We start from the raw sequence: 25270 nt of genomic DNA, 5'->3' as shown, positions 1-25270 counted from the left end.
GGAAATTGAAATAAGAACACTGTGAATTCATTGTCCCAGGAAGGGGAAACTTTATTGACACATTCCTGGGGTCAGATGCATCACATGATCACACTGACAGAACCACAGGCACATAGACATAGGCAACAGAGCATGCACAATGTCGGCACTAGTACAGTGTATATCCACCTTTCGCAGCAATGCAGCCTGCTATTCTCCCATGGAGACGATCGTAGAGATGCTGGATGTAGTCCTGTGGAACGGCTTGCCATGCCATTTCCACCTGGCGCCGCAGCTGGACCAGCGTTCGTGCTGGACGTGCAGACCGTGTGAGACGACGCTTCATCCAGTCCCAAACATGCTCAATGGGGGACAGATCCGGAGATCTTGCTGGCCAGGGTAGTTGACTTACACCTTCTAGAGCACGTTGGGTGGCACGGGATACATGCGGACGTGCATTGTCCTGTTGGAACAGCAAGTTCCCTTGCCGGTCTAGGAATGGTAGAACGATGGGTTCGATGACGGTTTGGATGTACCGTGCACTATTCAGTGTCCCCTCGACGATCACCAGAGGTGTACGGCCAGTGTAGGAGATCGCTCCCCACACCATGATGCCGGGTGTTGGCCCTGTGTGCCTCGGTCGTATGCAGTCCTGATTGTGGCGCTCACCTGCACAGCGCCAAACACGCATACGACCATCATTGGCACCAAGGCAGAAGCGACTCTCATCGCTGAAGACGACACGTCTCCATTCGTCCCTCCATTCACGCCTGTCGCGACACCACTGGAGGCGGGCTGCACGATGTTGGGGCATGAGCGGAAGACGGCCTAACGGTGTGCGGGACCGTAGCCCAGCTTCATGGAGACGGTTGCGAATGGTCCTCACCGATACCCCAGGAGCAACAGTGTCCCTAATTTGCTGGGAAGTGGCGGTGCGGTCCCCTACGGCACTGCGTAGGATCCTACGGTCTTGGCGTGCATCCGTGCGTTGCTGCGGTCCGGTCCCAGGTCGATGGGCACGTGCACCTTCCGCCGACCACTGGTGACAACATCGATGTACTGTGGAAACCTCACACGCCACGTGTTGAGCAATTAGGCGGTACGTCCACCCGGCCTCCCGCATGGCCACTATACGGCCTCGCTCAAAGTCCGTCAACTGCACATACGGTTCACGTCCACACTGTCGCGGCATGCTACCAGTGTTAAAGACTGCGATGGAGCTCCGTATGCCACGGCAAACTGGCTGACACTGACGGCGGCGGTGCACAAATGCTGCGCAGCTAGCGCCATTCGACGGCCAACACCGCGGTTCCTGGTGTGTCCGCTGTGCCGTGCGTGTGATCATTGCTTGTACAGCCTTCTGGCAGTGTCCGGAGCAAGTATGGTGGGTCTGACACACCGGTGTCAATGTGTTCTTTTTTCCATTTCCAGGAGTGTATTTGGGACTAGATTAACAGAAAACATAGTGATCACATCAAATTACAAAAAGAAAAGGGGGATTAGGGTTTAAAATTGCTGGACAACAAGATCACTGAAGAGGGGCCACAGGCTTGGAAATTGGCCTTGTCCTTTTCAAAGGAGCCATCCCAGCATTTGCCTTGAACTATTTAGGGAGCACATGGAAAACGTAAATTTACATGGTCTGATAGGTATCTGAACTGTCTACCTCACACAAGAGGAGCAAAGTCTAAAGTAGTGTCTTCCACATGTCACACAGTAACAAGTATTTAGAGGTCTGCAATAGCTATTTTTATCCTCAGTGGAAGAATGTTACTGTAAAACTTATTGTAGGTTAAAATTAAACTTTATCATAATTCCTCTTTGGATTAAATGTACAATCAGTTCGCTGTACGTCAAAAATAAGCCCTATGACTACCAGCCACTTTAAAGTGAAAGATTCTCATACCTTGAATCTGGCAAAGCGTTTCTTCCAGGATCGCACGCCTGACTGCCATACAAGATGAAGAACCTCTCTGTCGAAGTTCACATCCCACCCTTCGTGGGTAATTGAGAAGGAAAATGCTACTGCCTGGTGGGCTTCCGCCATGGCAGCACCTGATCACTACCAGAGAAGTTGTAACCTGTCACAAAAACAGAAAGACATATAAATATGTGACAGGGTGGTAAATTTATAATTTATCTCAATGTTTTCCTGTTAAATATGCTGCTAGCCATTAAAAATGTCTCATAAGGAAGGACATCAAATTACAAGATTTTAGTGATTGCAAGTGTGAAGTATAACAAGAAGAATACATGTTTCAATTTATGGGCTATTTAGGGCTATGCAGGATTCAAAACTTAGTACACAGAGCTGCCACCTCTGACAGTAACAGTGACTATAACCCAGCTTGGCATCCAGTCAAACTGAGCTTGGATGTCAGATACTGGCTACTTTTTCCCATGCAACTTCAACTATATTCCAGAGATCATTACCTGTAGTGTCCAGCAAGTAATAGCCTGCTATAATCTCAAAAGCCTATGACCAAATGTTTTCAATGGGTGAGAGATCTGGAAAAGTGCTGGCCTGGACAACAGTGAAACGCTCTCTTGAGTCAAGGTAGGTCAAGACAGCATAGGCAACACATGGTCCTGCATTATCTCGATGAAATAGATTGTCATGAAGACCTCAAAGACAGGACAGCGGCTTTCCACACTACTGGCTATGAGAACCTGTGGTGACTGCATCGTGTACCTAATGGCACTATATATCACGTCAGCAGCTCAGCTTGTAAAATGACGACGAATGGAATCGGACAACATTCACTCTCCTCAGAACTTCCACAGACAGATGTGTCATGATTCTCTACACTGAACTGTGACTCATCTGGAAAGACAAAGTGGTGCTACTTCTCATTCCAGTCCAATACTATATAGTTGAACACTCCATTTCCAGCGTGACTTTGCTGCTCAAGGTAATCTGTGATAATAGTTGTCATGCTGACAGCAATGTCATCGCCTTGCTGCAAACAAGCTCATTTCCCGACTCAAAATACATAATGTGACAATGGTTTCCCTCCATGACCAAGTGAAAAATCTTGTCCTGTCAGGCTTTAGTCATGTGGCACCAGTGAGATCCTTCACGGCATTCAATATGGCTCTCCTGAACCTACTGATTCCATATTTGTGTAACTTTAGTGGAATCCTGACCAACATGAGCTTCAATTACATGGAACAATAAACTGCAGTCCTGATTAGTCACAATGCTGCCACTGCTAAATTCCAACATGTACTGAAAGTTGTATCTCTTTGTGATAAGAGGCATACCATAATCATCTCACAAACAATAAATATTCAAATCCGATTTGTGAATGATAAAACCACTGCTTTAATCTCTCCTTACACTCAGAGTTTATATGGCGTTACGCCTACCCTCTTCGTGGCTTGTGCTGGAATGATAATTAGTAGCATATCCAAGCATGTGGCACACTTCGTGCCAGTTAATCCTTTGTTTCATGCTGCCTTCGTGGTGTTGTAATTTAAAAGCCAGTAATGTATTATTTATAGTTTTAAACTCAACAAACATATTCAATACATTAAAAGGGATGGAAAATTCCAAAATTGGTAGCATTCTACATTTACTGTGGTGATCACCAACCAGGAGTAAGTGAAATTAAAGTAGTTACTTGATATTATGAGAGAAGGAAATCGGCGACTTCCAGTCGATAGTACTGAACTGTGGGAGTAAATTTCTATGGGAGTAAATTACTCCAGGTGTAAACTTTTCATTTACTTCCAAAGTAAATTTATTTACTCCATTGAAGCAGCATAGAAGAATATGCTACTACATGAGTAACTTAAGGAGGAAATAAGGCCAAAATTTACTCCTATGAAGTAGTAGGAGTAAAGTAAGAAACTAACGTGCAATCTTTGAGTTCTATGTTTTAACTGTCGAATTCTATGGACTACCTGGACTACAAAAAATATATGGAGATGGAGGAAGAGGTGAACATCCCAAGAATGGGGGCTATAATGGAGAGAAGAGGCCCATTTGTGATCTATAGCGACAGTGATTTCAAAGAGTAGTTTGGGTTTCATAAGGAATCTTTTGAGCTGCTGTTTGGTATGCTGGAGCCATTATTACAGTATAATTCTGACAAGAACCGTGCTTTGTCTCCTGGGCTGCAACTTCTATGTGGACTGCGAATGTTTTGCACAGGTACTTATCAAATCTAGCAGGGGATCTCATTAATATCCATCATACTTCTGCTGGAAGAGATTTTAACAGTGTGATAAACAGTTTAATTGCCTTAATACCACTGCATGTGTCCATGCCACAGAGCCAAGAAAATATATCAATGAACAAAAGGGAAGCTATCAAACTGGTGGATTCCCAAATATCATAGGGGCCACAGATTGTGTATATATACTCGTACTTTGTACTTCCGGAGCACAAGCAGAACTATATAGAAATCGCAAGCATTTCTTTTCTATTAATACACAAATCATCTGCGATGCCACTATGAAGATTTTGAACATAGTAAGCCATTGGCCGAGTTCCACGGATTTGAGACAATAGTAGAGTTGCTGCAAAATTTGAACGCAGGTCAAGTTCATGACTATGGGATAAAGCTCCACCTTCAGCATTGCTACTTACAGAGCACTTCCCATCATCGGAGTTGCTTGGAAGTATCACATTATCTTCAGATGTGATATTGTCGTTAACTCCAGCCATCCCCTAGAAAACTTATGGGATCATATCAACAACCATGTGGCTTTTATCTTCGTCTCACCTACTCCACCACCAGTTTGAAATTGTTCTCAATTATATTTAGATTTCATTTTCTTTGCTTTCGTTTTCATGTCCTTCCAAATTACTTTAAGCTGCTCTTCTGATCTTTGTGTAAGAGCTTCTACATTGTATTTTTCCCCAAGCAACCCTTCTGCCTTTGTAGCAAGTTGACACGTGCTTTATAGATTCAATAGTAGCTACGTATTTTTTCAATACTTCAGCAAAACACTTAAAATAGGGCTTTGTTTATTTTTCATTGTTCTCTTCATTCAGGACAGCCCTACAGGCGTTAACGTAACTTCCACTTTACGATGAGAAGCGGAGTGAAGTGATATTCAGTCTTGGCTTTGCGTAACAGCTTTTTTCTGAGCAAGCCGTGTCGTTGTTGTTGTGGTCTTCAGTCCTGAGACTGGTTTGATGCAGCTCTCCATGCTCCTCTATCCTGTGCAAGCTTCTTCATCTCCCAGTACCTACTGCAACCTACATCCTTCTGAATCTGCTAAGTGTATTCATCTCTTGGTATCCCTCTACGATTTTTATCCTCCACACTGGCCTCCAATACTAAATTGGTGATCCCTTGATGCCTCAGAACATGTCCTACCAACCGATCCCTTCTTCTGGTCAAGTTGTGCCACAAACTTCTCCTCTCCCCAATCCTATTCAATACTTCCTCATTAGTTATGTGATCTACCCATCTAATCTTCAGCATTCTTCTGTAGCACCACATTTCCAAAGCTTCTATCCTCTTCTTGTCCAAACTGTTTATCATCCATGTTCCACTTCCATACATGGCTACAATCCAAACAAATACTTTCAGAAACGACTTCCTGACACTTAAATCTCGATGTTAACAAATTTCTCTTCTTCAGAAATGCTTTCCTTGCCATTGCCAGTCTACATTTTATATCCTCTCTAGTTCGACCATCATCAGTTATTTTGCTCCCCAAATAGCAAAACTCCTTTACTTCTTTAAGTGTCTCATTTCCTAATCTAATTCCCTCGGCATCACCCGACTTAATTCGACTACATTCCATTATCCTCGTTTTGCTTTTGTTGATGTTCATCTTATATCCTCCTTTCAAGACACTGTCCATTTCGTTCAACTGCTCTTCCAAGTCCTTTGCTGTCTCTGACAGAATTACAATGTCATCGGCGAACCTCAAAGTTTTTATTTCTTCTCCATGGATTGTAATACCTACTCCAAACTTTTCTTTTGTTTCCTTTACTGCTTGCTCAATATACAGATTGAATAACATCGGGGAGAGGCTACAACCCTGTCTTACTCCCTTCCCACTTTCATGTCCCTCGTCTCTTATAACTGCCATCTGGTTTCTGTACAAATTGTAAATAGCCTTTCGCTCCCTGTATTTTACCCCTGCCACCTTTAGAATTTGAAAAAGAGTATTCCAGTCAACATTTTCAAAAGCTTCCTCTAAGTCTACAAATGCTAGAAACGTGAGCAAGCCGTATAGATTAAGAACGAGATTTTTCACTCTGCAGCGGTGTGTGCGCTGATATGAAACTTCCTGGCTGATTAAAACTGTGCGCCGTACCGAGACTCGAACTCGGGACTTTTGCCTTTCGCGGTTAGAGCACTCGCCCGTGAAGGCAAAGGTCCCAAGTTCGAGTCTCGGTCCGGAACACAGTTTTAACCTGCCAGGAAGTATTGTATATATCAAATTCTTACTGTAAGAAATCACAAAAATAATGCAAGATCAGCACTATCCTTGGAAGACACGTTTTAAGTCCTCAAAGATTCTCAGCTTCACACAACCTCGATCTAAAAGAACACTGCACAGCAATTTCAGTTAAATGCCAAAGAAATTGCGAATTAGCTGCGTTGCAGAGTGCTGACTTGTCGTGCGTCAGCTCTACTCACTGCACGGGTCATGATTGGCAGTGATTAAGCAAGGAAAAATACCCAGTGCCTTCGACTTTGCACTGCTGAAAATTTGCAGATGCCTTCCCGTCTGTCCAAGGTTCGTTTTATTTCTGTGAACACTAATTCTTATGTAACCTACACCGTTTGCGAACGATGATTTGTGTAACTTTCGCGTATTTCCACGTCTCAGCTGGGAGACTGCTTCAAAAGTGCTAGATAGCACGTCCAACACAGAGTACTGACTAACTACGATTTGCCATACATCGCAAGAAGTACCTTCAAAATGACGGATAACAGTGAAACAACAATCTAAGACAGTCTTCCAGTAGATGTGGAGTATTAAAGCTGTAATAACATGGATCTGAAAAGTGAGCAAATATGTAATGCCCTTAGTTGAAAAGTCTCTTTCTTTCTCTTACAAAGTTATCCGCTCATCATGTTTCGTAAATTTCACCACGGAGACCCGCCCCCTCCCATATATTCACACTATTGCTGTGCATACTGCTAAGTCATCCATATCTTAACGCCACAACTGTAACCAACTGTGAAAGAAGCATCCTATTTAGTATATATCATTTTGCTAAACAGTGTCTTTGGAGTTGAGAGCTTCTGATGTCATTTGAATAGTGGAAGAACTCCCGTTTAAATCAGTCTCGCAATATTTTTGCACAATTAAGTTACGACGTGCCAAACGTCGTATTCTTCTTCCACAGCTCTTACTCCCACTTGGCTTCGAAACCAGCTTGAATGGCCGAAAAAGCACTCCACAAATACTGATGACATTACGAGCATAGGTAGCACCGTCTATTCCAATCCAAATTTTGGAAGTACTGTAATACTCCCCTCTACTATTATGATTTTGTCGAATCTTTTGAAAATAATGTCGTGATTCCCGTTTTTTTCTGATTTTAGTACCTCTTCGACTTGCGTCAAACACAGGATATAGTCTTATACTGAAATCATTAAGTACATACACATCAATCGCAAAAATCATGAAACGCAAACTGGAAAAAATAAAAGTCTATAAGGATACTTCCTCTGTGGGTTTTATAACACTGGCCTCTTTTTTTCTGTTAGTCCTTCAAGTACTACCCAAATACCACTCTCACCACTTCTGGTATACTTACGAGAGACGATGTGGATCAATGAAGTGATTCGTAAATGAGCAAACTACTAACCAAATTCAGAGTTACTTCCTTTACAGGAAGTACTTAAGATTTTTTAATTAGTCATCCGTGCCCACAAATAGGTTGAGAATCTCCCTTTAAACACTCCCAAAAGACAGGCAAGAAAAGATGAAACAATATGTACAATAATCAATTATGATCGTTGTTTAGAAAAAAAAAAGCCGGACTAGTAAGACTTGCGCTTTATGGTTTCCGTGCAAATTTAATAATGTGTACAGATAATAATGGCCTGATGCAAGTCTTTCTATTGGACGCCACTTCGGCGGCTTACATATCCCTAACCTAACCCAGTTATCCAGAGGGGGGAAGGAGACCCAGATTTTAAGGTTGAATCCGAACCACGTGTTGTTTCTGGGGACTCACATCGTTGAGGTGTGAAGGCTAGGTTAAAACCAAGACTGACAAATCCGTGGTTCGACCGAGATTCGGTCCCGTGACCTCTCGGATTCCAGGCACGCGCTTTACTGCTAGACCACCAGATCCGAAGCGTATGTAGGTGATTAATCGAAGTGTTTTCATATGTGAGTTTGTGAATAACAAAATCTGTAACCTACATGGGCGCAGCTTTTGACCACATTAACTTACAAGCTTAAATTTTTTACGCCTCTAAGGGACAGTAGACAGTGTACCTGACGTAAGTTTTAACTTGATACCTGCACCAGTTCCTCAGAGAAACGGGTCTTACCTGTTGGACAGACAGACAAAAAACTGGTTCTATAAGGGTTCCGTTTTTAGCGATTGAGATAAATGTGTGCCGTATGGTGCTGCAATTAACTAGATGTGGATGATTATGGATATGAAAGAGGCAAAGGGTGAAACGTAGGATATCCAAAGGTCAGATAAAGACGTCGTCGCGAGGGCAGCATGAACGTCTACTCTCTCTCTCTCTCTCTCTCTCTCTCTCTCTCTCTCTCTCTCTCTCTCTCATATTTCTACCATGATAGTCGAAATTTAAGGTGTAGAATAAGTGGGGCATTGTGATTATTTATCGAGAGGATTTTTATCTGGAGCTAATCTATCCAAGATGAAAACAGCCAGCTGAAATTTTTTGGCATCTTTATGTCTTTCAAACAGGTACTAACAACATCATTCAGTAAACAATTAAGGCCTTGATCTTTACTTTTCAACTATACGCTTTGAATACTTGGCCGTTACTTTCTGCAGTACATGCGGCTTCGTGATAAAACGCCAAGAACGAATATTTCTTTGTTCAAGACGACGACGACGCCGCAGCCGCCGCCGCTGCCGACGACGATAATTGTTGTGGTGATAGTTACAGAGCATTCAACGGCATGAATATAATATATGGAATGGGTGGCTCAAAGAAGTCTTTCCTTACAATGTTACTGTGATACCGCCCGTGGAAATGTATCATTGGCTGTTTGGATGTGTGTGTGACATGTCTACGTTTAGGTGGCCACATCTTTTAAAAAGACCTGCGACGACAACCCGATCTGAATCTCGACGTGACAGCGCAGCCCGTGAAGCTCCCTGTGTGTCAACAGTCACTCAACAGTCACACGGAAGCCTACCCGGGTATCTTGTCAGGTATTTATGATAGCTGATTTCTTCAAGTCTGATGCGTCTTTATCGTCTCCTTTTTGAATGATTATTGCTCCTATGATTTTCCAGACCTCTGTATATGCCTTAATATGAATGAGTCCTTAAGAACAGACGTTAAAGGAGGTACACTTGCGGAGTTGCACCCTGAAAGATTTTGGGGCAAATGATGTTAGGACCTGGCCCTTTACCATTTCTCACCTTAAAGATGACTGAGGTCACGTGTTCCCCTGCGGAAGAAAGTACAGCTAAAGGGAAATTTATATGATGTAGCGAGCCGGGATTCGAAACCGGATTCTCTGCTCTTCGCGAATGGTTGTCTTGACCGCCTCAGCCATCCGTCCGATTCAAATTCCCAACTGCTACTCACCACTGATGGGACTCCGTTCATTTTCGCCATTGCTCGCAGTATCATTGTATTACCGAAATGGGACGAATGGCAGTAAGCACCTTCAATGAAATAGTCTTATGCCCCTCAAGGCGAATACATAAAATTATGGGTGCGGTGTCCATTCTTTCGGACATGTACAGCGCCATTGTTAAGATATTCAAAATGCACTTGATTTCGCAAGCGAATATGATTGCCATCGCCTGCAGCTGCGTAGTCATGTGGAAGAAGTGTCCAGAGACGTTTCACTGACTTCTATCGACTCTTCGACGAGTTCAATTAATTGTAGGTGACTACTTTTTCTGATATCGGTTTGTATATTTGTCCCCAGATGTTCCCAATTCATTTGTTTAAGACTAATAATTCTTTCCTTGGGCTTTCTTTTAAACGGTCGGTAGTTCTCTACACCTGGCTCACGTTCTCAACTTCCTTATGATCATAGGTCAAACTCAATGAGTTTTATGTATCGTTCTTCTTAAACTGGAAAATTCGTCATTAACTGGTATTTTTGAAATATTTGATGAGCTTTTCCAGGGTATTATTTTATCTTAAACGTATTGCAATGTCATCGACACTGCTTTCATCATGATGCAATCGAAATCCCTATCTCGTATTACAAGTACAGCGAGACCCGAATCGGGACGTTTCAGATCAAAAACAGTTGCCGCGGAAGTTTGTTCAGTCCAGTCAGCATCTGTAATTCCTAGATCAAATGTGATGGCACAGTGGTCACCATTGGTGACATTCTTGTTTATAATCCAACTACGGATTCGTTTCATGCCCGATCGTTTGCTTACGTTACGGTCTGTTGGTAAGTGCATTTGCACTGTTCTTGTATGCGGTTGTGACCACCCCTATTCACGCAAGTAGGTTTAGCTGTCCTAACACATCTTACGGTAGTAGATCGTGTTCGTAAGTCACGCGACTCTTCCACCTCACAGATTTCGCATCAGCACCAGTAACAAGTACTTAATTTCGTCAAAATTAGATTCAATTATATATGAGAACTGCTTGTAACATCACGACACTGCACCAGGTACCGTTTGTTGTCCTGTGGTACTCATGTTCATGACATAAATGTGCCACTTTTGGAATAATTACATTCCTGTTGAACATTACGTCGCTAGTCCTCTACCAAATTGCACAATTACGTCACCACCAATCTACCTCCCAGGGCGTTACCTTGCATAATTCACATGCCATTAATACTTACTATGGCCATCACCTCCCTTCTACGGATCACACCGGTCTTAACTAGTCACGTAGATCTTTCAGCTGATTTCGTGTATCCAGATGTCAACGCAGAATGCAATAAAAATCCTCAAACAAGGTGAAATTTGTTTTATTACCTTTAGGGTGAGAAGTGCTGTATGTAGTCTAGTAACACTTTCGAATCTACAAAATCGTAGTTTTAACTCCATTGCACTGTACGGATTTCCTGGGTACTGAGGTTTGGACAACTAATGCTTTAGAAGTACCATGCATAAACTGATATGTAACTGATGGTCTCTCCGTATTTCCGCAGTTTTCTTCCCTGAGCTTCGGAAGCTTCTTCAGATGTAAATGTTTACGGAAGTGGAGGTCGCTTTGAGATTCCGGCGCCACTCTTTCCCGTAGTGTGTTCGCAACAGCAATGTTGATATCTTCAAGGAGGGATTCTCTTTTGACGAAGACATTGACTGTTGATTTTGTCAAGTTGTCTTACCACCCACCCGATAAGGACTGACGATGACAACGTTAGGAATGGCGAAGAGAGCCGCCCTTCCTGGTCAGGCCTGCGAACGCAAGGCCGGCAGACAGAGCCTCCCCAATCCTTCCCAACGTCAACACGTCATTCCTGTTGTGTCGGGTTGGAGACATTTTGAGGAATTTTCTTTCACCGCTGGGAAATTAATAACAAGGGAAAAGTCGTGTTGTTAATAACGGCCAATTGCGTACGAGTCTTCCTTTACACCACTACAAAACAACAAAACTGCTGTTACGTCCTGAGATTTTAATGTAGTTGAAGTAATAGGTCAAAACCAACAAAATTTATAGACCAAACAGCACGACAGAACACTTAAAATGCTTCCACAATTCAACGAAAGTAAGTAGTTATACTGTTTTCTTGTTAGTGCAACAAATAGTAACTTCAGTAAAGTCTGCTAAATTATGTTGGACTACTGGACGTAAACTAATAACAGGTTACTTCTCAGATAATTAAAATTATTTATAATTTGAATATGTGCTTAGGATGCACGCTGAAGCACGTGTACTGTCAGTTAAATAAAAGTATGTTAGCCTTAACATAAAATGCTGTTTCATAAAATGAGGATTAACAGAACTGTGGTGCCAAAGTTTCCCGAGTTATACGTGGCTGGGTAACCATTAATGTAAATAAACGAGAAGAGGCAGCCATTCAAATGTTAAAATGTGTTTCATACAAACTTCGATTGCTCACAAAATTTTGAAACCCTTGCTATACTCGTCCAATCTTAAGTTAAAACAGAAGGGATGTCTCCAGTCGTACCATTTCATGATCCCTTATCATATAAACAACATTCCATTACAATATGGCGCACTACCGCGGACACACCATATGCATCGAATTCAGGAGGAAGCAATGGGTTAAATGGTAGTGCCCTGTACGAAGACTAGATAAAGTGATGCAGTTTCAAAAACTTCCATGGTGGTGGATTGATACAGCAATCTGATTACAAGTTTACTGTAAAAACAGTCGTATCTGCAACCTATTACTGTTTTTTACAATACACGGTCGGATGATCACTTCAACCGTCCGTAGTTTAGCTTCACTCGTTGCCAGCCACTCTTTTTCCAACATCCCTTGACTGTCTTCCTCACCAGGACGTAACTTGCCGTAAGGGAATCTCACATGAGGTGACCGAATTTTCATCAAAAATCTGCTTGACTGCTGCATCTGCTATCTCATTACAGCAAATTACGATGTGCCCCTATATGCGACAGTGACACATTTCCTATGCTCATGTGGAAACAACATGCTGTCCATTTTCTGAACCAATTTCTCTGTTCAGTACATTCTCTTGACGCTCTGTAGGGTGCTCTGCAAGTCACTCACTAGGAAGGTCATTGAATGGCCATATCCAATAAGGCTGATAGCGATTAGCACCACATGTAACTCATCATTGAAGACACTGGGTTCTGCTGATAGGGGAATCTTTACGGCGCTGTGTAGGAAAACGAAGGAACATCAAAGTACCCTTGTTTGAAGCCGTTAGTGTAACCCAATGCCGTTTTAGAGAGCTCGTTTGAAATATAATGGAATTTATGCTGGTACGTAAGCAATTTCAATTATATTCTGGGTCTCTTACCATCCAACATGGCTGCTTGCGCTGTGGGAAAACCTCGGTATCGGGTATATGCATCTGTTTCGTTCAGCTGGAAGACGAAAATTATGCCGACGCTGGAAATTATTTGATCGATTTAACTTTAAATGCAAATTGCTTGGTCAGTATCTGCGGAAGATGTAAGAAGTGGCTCACTAGCTTCGCTGGATTTATTGGTTGGTTGGTTTAAAAGAGGAGGGGGGGGGGGGGGAGAAGGGGCCAAACTGCGAGGTCATCGGGCCCTTATTCACGGTAAAATTATTACACAACGGAAAGAAGAAAAGAAAGGAGACGTACAGCACAACAACAGGAGAAAGGAAGAACCAGAAGAACGACAGAAAGACAACCAGCACTACTATGGACAAAACAGGAAAAGAAAAGCACAGCGAGAAGCAAGAAACAGGTAGAAGGGGTAAAAACAAGATAGCAGATGACCGTGGCTGGCCGACCACGAGAATAAAAAGGAAAAGCCAGACATTCTGCGACACATTACAACATCCACCATAAATGCATTAGAGTGGAGAACACAAAGGGACAAGGGGCATGCGCTAAAACTTATTAGCCGATGATGCGTTGTCAGCTAAAATTAATGGCAATTCTCCGGTGCAGAGGGTCGAGCAAAGTGCTTGGCAAAGTGCTCGGCAATCGCGTTTGCGTCGGTAGATAACACGCCATTTACGTTAGGGTCTGGTACCCGAAAACACGTCTGATCTTTGCTCCAGACTTGGGAAGGTGACGTATGGCACACAATGGTAGAGACATATCGCTCCCAACACTCCTGCTTCCGTCGTTTGGTAAGTTGCAGAGTTGACAGCAGAGCTGAAAGTTTCCCAGGCCGCCTTGTTTAAAGTACATCTGGGCAGGAGTCCGTGGACCTCACACTGGGGGAGTGACAAGAAGACGGAGAAGTGGTCACTACCATACAGGTCGTCATGTGCTCTCCAGTGGACAGATGGGAGAAGTCCTGCGCTGCAAATTGATAAAGCAATGACCCAGTAACTACCATCAGTCACATTGAAATGTGTAGCGACCCCAGTACTTAAGAGGCAGAGATCGAACTGAGACAGTAAAGTTTCGACATCTCTGCCTCGACCGGTAAGCACAGTGGCACCCCCACAAGAGGTTATGGGCGTTAAAATCTCCCAAAAGTAGGAAAGGGTGAGGGAGTTGATCAATCAGTGCAGTTAATACATTCAGGGATACTGCACCATCCAGAGGAAGATATACATTGCAGACAGTTATTTCCTGTGTTGCCTTATTCTGAGAGCCACAGCTTCACGAGGGATTTGAAAGCGCACAGATTCACTACAGACTGAGTTTAGGACATAAACGCAAACACCACCTGACACTCGATTATAGTCGCTACGGTTCCTGAAGTATCCCTTACAGCCGCAGAGGGGAGGGGTCCGCATTGCCGGGAACCAGGTTTCCTGGAGGGCAATGCAGATAGCAGGTGTAAAGCTTAACAGTTGCCATATCTCAGTCAGGCGGTGGAAAAAAAAAAAAAACCGCCGCAATTCCATTGAAGGATGACATCATGAGACTGGGAAGGCATTGAACATTCATTGAGGCAGTTAACGCCTCAGGGTCACCTGCCGCCACCGACTTTTTGTCTGAGCAGTCAAATCCATTGTGCCTGAGGGTCCAGCGAGACCTAGGTCCTCAGCGGACACCATAATCTCCATCTCATCCGCAGATGCAAAGCTTGTAGGTAGCGCTGGTGTGGGTGCCACCGCAATTCCCTTGGGCTTGGGGACCTTCTTTCTAGATTTCTCTCGCTGCTCCTTGGGTTTCCCTGGCGTGACCCAAGGGACCCCTTCCTAGAGAGAGAGAAGCGGAAGAAAAATTACTCTTCTCTGGCTCAAAAGTGGGGACTGATAGCTCCGATGTTTGGAGGTGGGGGTGTTGCTCCTGAAGTAGGTGGTGTGGGAGCAACAGGGAGGGAAGTACCCCCCACCATCAGAGAAGCAGGTGTAGTCTTCCAGTTCTGAGAGGCAACAGGAATGCGAGGAACTGATGGGGCGACAACTGTCCTCGTAGCGGTGGCGTACCATAAGGTCATAGCTACAGGATGTAGGTGCTCAAATTTTCTCTTAGCCTCAGTGTAGGTGAGTCGGTCCAGGGTCTTATACTCCACCATTATATTCCTGCAGTATGGCGAGCAAGGTGAATGGTGCTCTCCACAGTTGCCACAGATGGGAGGAGGAGCTCATGGAGTATCGGGATGTGATTGACGATCACAATCTCGACGTGTGACGCGGGAAGTACAGCGGGAAGATATATGGGCGAACTCCCAGCACTTAATGCACCACATCGGGGGAGGGATTTATGGCTTGACGTTACAACGGTAGTTCATCACTTGACTTACTTGGACAATGTGTCATCCTCGAAGGTAAAGATGAAGGCACCTGTGGCAAACTGATTATCCCTCAGACCCCAATGGACGCGCCAGATGAAATGAACACATTGCCGCTCCAAACTGGCGCACAGCAAAGCTCGTCGTCAGACTGCAAAAGAAGGTCCCTGTGGAATATAATACACTGGACCATATTTAAAGTCTTATGGGGTGTGATGGTAACAGAAACATCCCCTAACTTGTCACAAGCGACTAATTCCGTGACTGGGCAGGGGATGCTGTTTTTATCAAGACTGACCCAGACCACTTTTTGGACAAGGCCTCCACCTCCCCAAACTTGTCGTCCAAATGCTCCACAAAAGACTTGAGGCTTCAAGGATATGAAAGATTCCCCATCAACTCTCATACATACGAGCTACTGGAGCAAATAAGCTTCACTGCCATCCTTAGCCTGACGTTCTTCACATGGTGTGGCCAGGGAGGGGAACGATTTGGGGTCATATTTCTTACCACTGAAGTTACATTTTGCATTTAGAGAGTGCTGGCGGCGGACCACCAGCAAAAGATGACGTACTACGCTCCATGGCGTGTCATCCGCCCTGATGCCACCCACTCCGACCAAGGGCCCTCACTATGGGCGCCACCCAGCCTCAGCCACCACCACCTGGCAGGGCTGCCACCTGCCAGGAGTCACGATGTCCCACGGAGATGGGCATCTATTCCATGGCATACGTGAGGAGTTAACGGCGCAGGCATCAAGCATAGTGATCCCTGTGTTGTCGGGGGGCTACAACCAACAGGGTACATGGCGGCCCCACCACAACGGACTGGCTACCGTGCTCGATATGAGGTGCAAAGAATTGTATGGTCATCGTCGGCGCAGAAAGCGACACTGCATAGTGCATGGTGGAAAACGCACCCAAGAAGGTGTCCTCGCTCAAGAGATGGAGAATAAGCGGGACTGCAATACGACCACGAGAAAGTGGGCTAAAGATCTCAATGCACGATGGACATGATGCACCATGTAAGGCGCCCTTCCCCAATTGGCTCACTCTTCGGGAAAATTTAGAAAGATGGAGGTCAGACACGATAGGGGACCATCACATAAAGGCCGAAACGTGCGAGACTCCTCCTAGTCGCCTCTTACGACAGGCACGAGTACCTCGGCCATATCCTAACCCCCGGACCTGAAGGGGGTTTTGTTAGAGACAAGGGATAGGACTTGTTCTATAAGCTCCTACTGCCAGTCCAATGAAAGCATTATGTACTGAGTCTAAAATCTTTAGTTAGAAGTTTCGGCTGAAACATGCATTGAACGCCTGTAGTCCTGCATGGGGCCTGGCGATTGCTTTATGGAATTGTTGGCAGAAAAGACCCATCTGGACCCCAGAATTTTCCAGTGAGACCCTCTAAAATGTCAACGATTCTAAGTCACCTTACTTTAAGGTACGGCAAGTAGGTAGTCTTTTAAGCCTGACTGACTGATTAAAATGGTGAGTTGTACTGTTAAAGAACAGTTCTGATTCATTACCAATGCGTAGGCCACGATTAAAAAGTGAACGCCTTTTGCCACTAGTTGCAATTTTGCAGTTTCTGGAGCGTCAAATGTAAATGATGAGTTATAAATGCAAATTACGAGGAGGAGCAATATATCGTAAAATCATTCAGACAAAGAAATCTTCACTGAGTTCTCCCTATGAATTTATATTTCCCCTCCGTTGTTTCAGTCACGAGACAAACGATAAATTTCGGATCAATTAAGGTCGAATGAGTGAAAAGGACTATACAGCACGCCACGTTTGACTTTATTTCAGTTTGAAATCGCCCACACGTTCATCAAAAGATATGTTTTTAACTCGTAAACAATATCGTGAAACGCGTAGCGAGTAGATACGAGACGAAAATGTGCGCAATCAAGAATAGTACATCGTCACGGTAGGTGCAGAAGAAACAAGATGATTATTAATCGCAGAAGTATCAGAGATGGAAGTGGTGATGATTAGAAGTAATGTGAATAGTCGCATGTTGAAACATGAAAATCTGGGATCAACAGATACACTGAAAGAATTTAATAACAAATGTATTTCAACAGATTAATTTGTATATGTTAATATATTCAATTTATTTACTATTACTATCCTTGTAAGTCAGAAGTTTTTAGACCACGACACTGCAGCACACTCGTAAAATTTTTGATGAGCCGCCACTGAAATGATGTAAGTGCTATGCATCCGAAAATGGAAAGATAAGCATAAGGAAGCAAGAGTTCGATCTCAGCATAGTAGCAGCCAAGTCACTTACCTGTAACGAAAACAAACTTACCGAGCTCGATATAACAGAACGAAACAAGATTACACAAGTAGCGCTGCTTTATCAAGCGGTGTCGCAAGCCGATAAGAAAATAGTTAAGATAATTAGTTATTTCCATTAAGCTTTGTGTCAATGAACCTGGACAAGTTACCGCTGCCGACGGCTACCGTTCCCAGTATGATGCAATACAAAATCACCAAAAAGAGATGCTCGCTCTGTCATACTCTTGGTAGGTTTGTGTCTCGCTTTTTCCAGGTAATACCTGTTTCCTATACACAAAAAGAACGTGAAATATGACATCCCACTACATCAAAGAACTCTATCATTTTATAAATAATGTTTTATTTCATTAGTATGGACTGCAACAGCAGTTTGATGATGCGAAGTGACAGAATACATCCAGTGTGACCTCGAGGGAATCAGCTTGCCCAATCTAAATATTTCAAAAAGCTATCAAGGATCTTTAAATTTGTGGAAGCCAAGCAGAGGCGGCATAACTTCTAAGCAATCATTTGCTCTTAGTATAACTGGTAACTGAATCTCTCTGACAGAACAAAGGTACAATTCAAACGGAAGATGGGTTACGGTATTTCATTCTCGCAACTCAAGATTTCAACTTTTTCAATCTGAAGAATCGCAAAACATACAAACGGACAAAGAAGAAATGAACGATTTCCCATACACGATTACAGGAAAATAAAGCTTACAATTAACGTCTGGGAAGCAGTATAAACACAATCTGTTTACTAAAACGGAAAATAAAATGAAGCCAAAAAAACTTGTGTGCACTATTCTATAGTTAAGTGTAGTAACTGAGCAGAAGACAAACTTCGCAAGCAATGAAATCGATAATTGTAGACCTAATACAAACACGCATAATGTTCAAAGACGAAACGCCTGATAATTCTGACAAAGGGCATTATTTTCTACAGAGTTAAAAATGTGGCTCTGAGCACTATGGGACTCAACTGCTGTGGTCATCAGTCCCCTAGAACTTAGAACTACTTAAACCTAACTAACCTAAGGACATCACACACATCCATGCCCGAGGCAGGATTCGAATCTGCGACTGTAGCAGTCGCACGGTTCCGGACTGCTCTACAGAGTTAATTCACAATGTGAGATGCAGATTTTAACAATTGAAGACATGAGCAGAAAAATGGGCTAAGCCACAGTATTTAAAAATGGAGAAAAATGGGGTTGTGTAAATGAGGCTGGGAGAAATATATCAAACTATTTTACTCTTTTTTTTAACGGAAATCCATACGGTATGGATCAGTTATTGTTTCTGATCTGTCACATCCTTTATATTGTAACGTAACATGAAAAATAATAATAAAGAACAACAATAATATGTGAAGATTTGTTTTGTACATCATCAAACAACCACAACCATCAATTACCACTGTTGTTGTTGTTGCCTTCAGCACAGGCACTAGTTTGATGCAGCTCTCCATGCTACTCTATCCCGTGCAAGCTGCTTCACCTCCGAGTACCTTCTGCAACCTACATCCTTCTGAATCTGCGTAGTATATTCGTCTCTTTGTCTACCTCTACGGTTTTTATCCTCCACGATTCCCTCCTATACTAAATTTGTGATCCCTTGGTGCCTCAAAACGTGTCCCTTCTTTTAGTCAGGTTGTGCCACCATTTCCTCTTCTCCCCAATTCTATTCAGTACCTCCTCATCAGTTATGTGATCTACCCATCTAATCTTCAGCATTCTTCTGTAGCAACAGATTTCGAAAGCTTCTATTCTCTTCTTGTATAAATTATTTACCGTCCATGCTTCACTTTCATACATGGCTACACTCCATACAAATACTTTCAGAAGAGACTTCCTGCATTCAAATCTATACTTGATGTTAACAAATTTCTCTTCTTCAGGAACGCTTTCCTTGCAGCAACCAGTCTACATTATGTATACACTCTACTTCGACCATCATCAGTTATTTTTCTTCCTAAGCTCATCTACTACTTTAAGTGCCTCATTTCCTAATCTATAATGGCCGTTCAAAAAGAAACGAGCCAGAGATATAATTACAGAAACCTGTACCTGTATGCTAGAAGTATTGACCCTTGCTGTTGAGACTGTGGCACGGCTGTCTCATAAAATTCCTGGTGCTTAACCAGTTCCGCACGTACTGCTGGACGTCGTCGTCCGAGGTGAAGCATTTGCCTTGCCCCTCAGAGCCTTTTTAAAGGGACCAAACATGGCTTAATCACATGGAGAGAGGTCCGGACTGCGTGGAAGGTGGTCGTCAGTCTCCCATTTGAATTTCGAAAGGAGTGTCGCGATTGTGTTGGCCATATGAGGCCTTGCATTGCCGTGGAGCAGAACGACCCCACGGGTGGGATTGCCAGGTCGTTTTGATTTGATGCTTGGCGAAGTGTGGTCAAGGTTCACTAGTAATGCTGGGCATTCATTGTTGTCACGTGCTGTAGGAAGTGAATCAGAAGGGGGCCATCTTTATCAAAGAAGGGGGCCATCTTGATCAAAGAAGAACGTTAGCACAACCTTTCCTGCACTCTTGAGGATGGCCTTTGTTTTCTGTGGTGGTGGTGATCCTGGATACTTTCAATGGAAACTTTGTCGTTTTGATTATGGTTCGAAATGAGGACACCATGACTCACACCCAGCCACCACTTGTGCCAGGAACGCATTCCCTTCCCGAGCATAGCACTCCAGATGAGCAAGGCAGTGGGCCATTCGACATGCTACCTGATGTGGTTGAAGACTGTGGGGCACCCATTGGGCAAACAGTTTGCGCATGTGCAGTCGTTCCTTCATGATGGTGTGAACATTTCTGACGCTCAATCCGTCCACGACGGCTATGGCTTTCACTGTCACTTGGCGGTCCTGGGTAACGAGTGCTGTGGCACGGCTGTCTCATAAAATTCCTGGTGCTTAACCAGTTCCGCACGTACTGCTGGACGTCGTCGTCCGAGGTGAAGCATTTGCCTTGCCCCTCAGAGCCTTTTTAAAGGGACCAAACATGGCTTAATCACATGGAGAGAGGTCCGGACTGCGTGGAAGGTGGTCGTCAGTCTCCCATTTGAATTTCGAAAGGAGTGTCGCGATTGTGTTGGCCATATGAGGCCTTGCATTGTCGTGGAGCAGAACGACCCCACGGGTGGGATTGCCAGGTCGTTTTGATTTGATGCTTGGCGAAGTGTGGTCAAGGTTCACTAGTAATGCTGGGCATTCATTGTTGTCACGTGCTGTAGGAAGTGAATCAGAAGGGGGCCATCTTTATCAAAGAAGGGGGCCATCTTGATCAAAGAAGAACGTTAGCACAACCTTTCCTGCACTCTTGAGGATGGCCTTTGTTTTCTGTGGTGGTGGTGATCCTGGATACTTTCAATGGAAACTTTGTCGTTTTGATTATGGTTCGAAATGAGGACACCATGACTCACACCCAGCCACCACTTGTGCCAGGAACGCATTCCCTTCCCGAGCATAGCACTCCAGATGAGCAAGGCAGTGGGCCATTCGACATGCTACCTGATGTGGTTGAAGACTGTGGGGCACCCATTGGGCAAACAGTTTGCGCATGTGCAGTCGTTCCTTCATGATGGTGTGAACATTTCTGACGCTCAATCCGTCCACGACGGCTATGGCTTTCACTGTCACTTGGCGGTCCTGGGTAACGAGTGCATCTACCAGCTGGACGATGTCAGCGGTAATGCGGTGTGGTGCTCCAGACTGCAACATCGGCTAACGACTCCCGTCCTTCTCTGAAGCGCTTGTGCCACACCTTGACCTTTTCAGAGAACATGCAGTGTTCGCCGTACACTTGTGACATTCGTCGATGAATGTCCGTTCCTCCTACTCCCTCCGCTGTCAGAAAACGAACAACTCTTTGCTTTTATTTTGACACTTCCGTGTCAATGTTTGCAATGCGACTGGCAGCGTTGGACGATTGATGCTTGCTGCTACTAGTTCTGTATAGTCACATGACGTGTACGCGTGTGATTCTAGCCGACGGGCTGTGAAGTTCCACGCTCTGGTCGGAACCATACCTCGTTACAAACGCCACGATATTACCCTCCTGTCACCGGTTTGCGCATTCCAGACTCTGGCTCGTTTCTTTTTGAACGCCCCTTATAATTACCTCAGCGTCACCTGACTTCATTCGACTACATTCCATTATCCTCGTTTTGTTTTATTGATGTTCATCTTGTATCCTCCTTTCAAGATACTGTCCATTCCGTTCAACTGCTCTTCCAAGTCCTTTCCTGTCTCTGACAGAATTACGATGTCATCGACAAACCCCAACGATTTTATTTCTTCTCCATGGATTTTAATTCCCACTCCAAAATTTTCTTTTGTTTCCTTTACTGCTTGTTCAATATACAGATTGAATAACATCGGCGATAGACTATAACCCTGGCTCACTCCCCTCTCAAGCACAGCTTCCCTTTCATGCCCCCCTCTAATCTTGTAACTGCCATCTGGTATCTGTATAAATTGTAAACAGCCTTTCGCTCCCTGTATTTTACCCCTGTCACCTTCAGAATTTGAAAGAGAGGTGTTCCAGTCAACATTGTCAAAAAATTTCCCTAAGTCTACAAATGCTAGAAACGTAGGTTTGCCTTTCCTTAATCTATCTTCTAAGGTAAGACGTAGGGTCAGTATTGCCTCACGTGCTCCAACATTTCTACGGAATCCAAACTAGTCTTCCCCGAGGTCGGCTTCTACAGTTTTTCCATTCGTCTGTAAAGAATTCATGTTAGTATTTTACAGCCATCACTTGCTAACCTCATAGTTCGGTAATTTTCACACCTGTCGACACCTGCTTTGCTTGGGATTGGAATTATCATATTCTTCTTGAAGTCTGAGGGTATTTCGCCTGTCTCATACATGCTGCTTACCAGGTGGTAGAGTTCTGCCATGGCTGGCTCTCCCAAGGTCATCAGTAACTCTAATGGAATGATGTCTACTCCTCTTTTTTTTTCCACTTAGGTCTTTCAGTGCTCTATCAAATTCTTGGTATTGTATTTCCCATTTCATCTTCAGCTATGTCCTCTTCCATTTCTATAATATAACCCTCAAGAACATCGCCCTTGTATAGACGCTCTATATACTCCTTCCATCCTTCTGATTTCCCGTCTTTGCTTAGAACTGGTTTTCCATCTGAGCTTTTGATATTCGTACAGGTTGGTTCTCTTTTCTCCAAAGGTCTCTTTAATTTTTCTGTAGGCAGTACCTATCTTATTCCTACTGATATAAGGCAATACCTCCTTACATTTGTCCTCTAGCCATCCTTGCTTAGCCATTTTGCAATTCATGTCGATCACATTTTTCTGACGTTTGTATTCCTTTTTACCTGCTTCATTTATTGCATTTTTATATTTTCTCCTTTCATCAATTAAACTCAATATATCTGTTACCCAAGGATTTCTATTAGCCCTCGTCTTTTTACATAGTTGATCCTTTGTTACCTTCACTATTTCATCTCTCAAAGCTACCCATTCTTCCACTGTACTTCTTTCCCCTGTTCTTGTCAATCGTCCCCTAATGCTCTCCCTGAAACATTCTACAACCTCTGGTTCCTACAGTTTATCCAGGTCCCATCTCCTCACATTCCTACCTTTTTGCCGTTTCTTCAGTTTTAATCTACTGTTCATAACCAATAGATTGTGGTCAGAGTCCACATCTGCACCTGGAAATGTCTTACAATTTAAAACCTCATTGCTAACTTCTGTCTTGCCATTATATACCGAGCGAGGTGGCGCAGTGGTTACGTCGGGTCAAACCCGCGTCCAGCCATCTTGATTTATGTTTTTCGTTATTTCCCTAAATCGCTTCAGGCAAATGCCGGAGTGGTTCCTTTGAAAGGGCACGGTCGACGACTTTCTCATCTTTCCCTAATCCGATGGCACCGATGACCTCGCAGTCTGGTCCCCTCCCCCAAATCAACCAATCCTCCTCCCCATTACATAATCTATATGAAATCTTGCAGTGTCTCCAGGCCTCTTCCACGTATATAACCTTTTTTCATGATTCTTAAACCAACATTTCTTCAATCTCTTCACCATCTGTGGAGCTAGTTGGCATGTAAGCTTGTACTAGTGTGACTAAGCGTGGACTTCGTATCTATCTTTGCCACAATAATGCGTTCACTATGCTGTTTGTAGTACCTTACCCGCATTCCTATTTTCCTATTCATTATTAAACCTACTCCTGCGCCGGCCGTATTGGCCAAGGGGTTCTAGGCGCTGCAGTCTGGAACCGTGCGACCGCTACGGTCGCAAGTTCGAATCCTGCCTCGGGCATGCACGTGTGTGATGTCCTTAGGTTAGTTATGTTTAAGTAGTTCTTAAGTTCTAGGGGACTGATGACCTCAGCAGTTAAGTCCCATAGTGCTCAGAGTCATTTTTGAACCTACTCCTGCATTACCCCTATTTGATTTTGTATTTATAACCCTATATTCACATGACCAGAAGTCTTTTTCCTCTTGCCACCGAACTTCATTAATTCCCACTATAACTTTAACCTATCCATTTCCCTATTTAAATTTCCTAACCTACCTGCGCGATTGAGGGATCTGAAATTCCACCCTCCGAACAGTAGAACGCCAGTTTTCTTTCTCCTGATAACAACGTCCTCCTGAGTAGTCCCCGCCCGGAGATCGGAATGGGGGGACTATTTTACCTCCGGAATATTTTACCCAAGAGGATGCCATCATCATTTAACCATACAGTAAAGCTCAATGCCCTTGGGAAAAATTACGGCTATAGTTTACCCTTCGTCTCAGCTTTTCGCAGTACCAGCACAGCAACGCCGTTTTGGTTAATATTACAAGGCCAAATCAATCAATCATTCAAACTGTTGCCCCTGCAACTACTGAAAAGGCTGCTGCCCCTCTCCAGGAACCACACGTTTGTAAGGCCTCTCAACAGGTACCTCTGTATCACTGAGGTACGCAAGCCTCTCCACCAACGGCAAGGTCCATGGTTCGTGGTTAACCGTAGTAAAAAGTACTGTAAAAGGGAAAATTAGTGATAATGCTTCACGTATGTTTCAGGTGGATCGGAGCAATGGCCACTATCATAGTCTGATGTCGCAAAACAATGCATCTCTTAACGAAAGAAATCTGCTTTCAGATTTTTATAGGCAGTACTAGCCTGTTTACCATGGAAGTTCAAGTTTGCTTCTAGTTCTTTCTATTTCTAACCGCTTTTCTGACATGAATTTTGCACCTTAAGATGATAAACTTGACAGGTGCTTATACGTGGTTTTGTAAAGCCAATATTGAAAAACTGGTAAAATATTTTTAAATACTTTCCAAGGCTAAGAGGTTCCTTGTTGCTGTCTTTACACGTTTCTTAATAAAGACTACACATCGTGCTAATACTTAGATCTGTACACAGACACGTCATGTAGGAGAAGTTCTTTCTCCTGGAGTAGTGACTTGACTGCCTAGGAAAATTATTTACACGTAATGAGCCCATGCAAATTTCTGGTCCTCCTCCCTGCATTTATTTTGACGATTGTTACGTCAATTATAGACCTATATCGTTGACGTCAAT

General features: G+C 43.7%; 1 protein-coding gene across 11 annotated transcripts in view; it reads right to left on the bottom strand.

Moving 5' to 3' along the window:
* The window catches only part of LOC126365377 (carnitine O-palmitoyltransferase 1, liver isoform), a 234911-nt gene that overhangs the window by 82276 nt on the left and 127365 nt on the right, over window positions 1-25270 (bottom strand). For all 11 annotated transcript variants that reach the window (XM_050008139.1, XM_050008145.1, XM_050008149.1 and 8 more), the window contains one exon: window positions 1886-2060. In XM_050008139.1, the coding sequence (XP_049864096.1) occupies window positions 1886-2026 (141 nt within the window). In that variant the 5' untranslated portion in view covers window positions 2027-2060. The remainder of the gene's footprint in view (window positions 1-1885; window positions 2061-25270) is intronic.

This window comes from Schistocerca gregaria, chromosome 1, assembly GCF_023897955.1.
Source record: "Schistocerca gregaria isolate iqSchGreg1 chromosome 1, iqSchGreg1.2, whole genome shotgun sequence".
Taxonomy (NCBI): Eukaryota; Metazoa; Arthropoda; class Insecta; order Orthoptera; family Acrididae; genus Schistocerca; species Schistocerca gregaria.
This window is presented reverse-complemented; position numbering and strand designations above follow the sequence as displayed.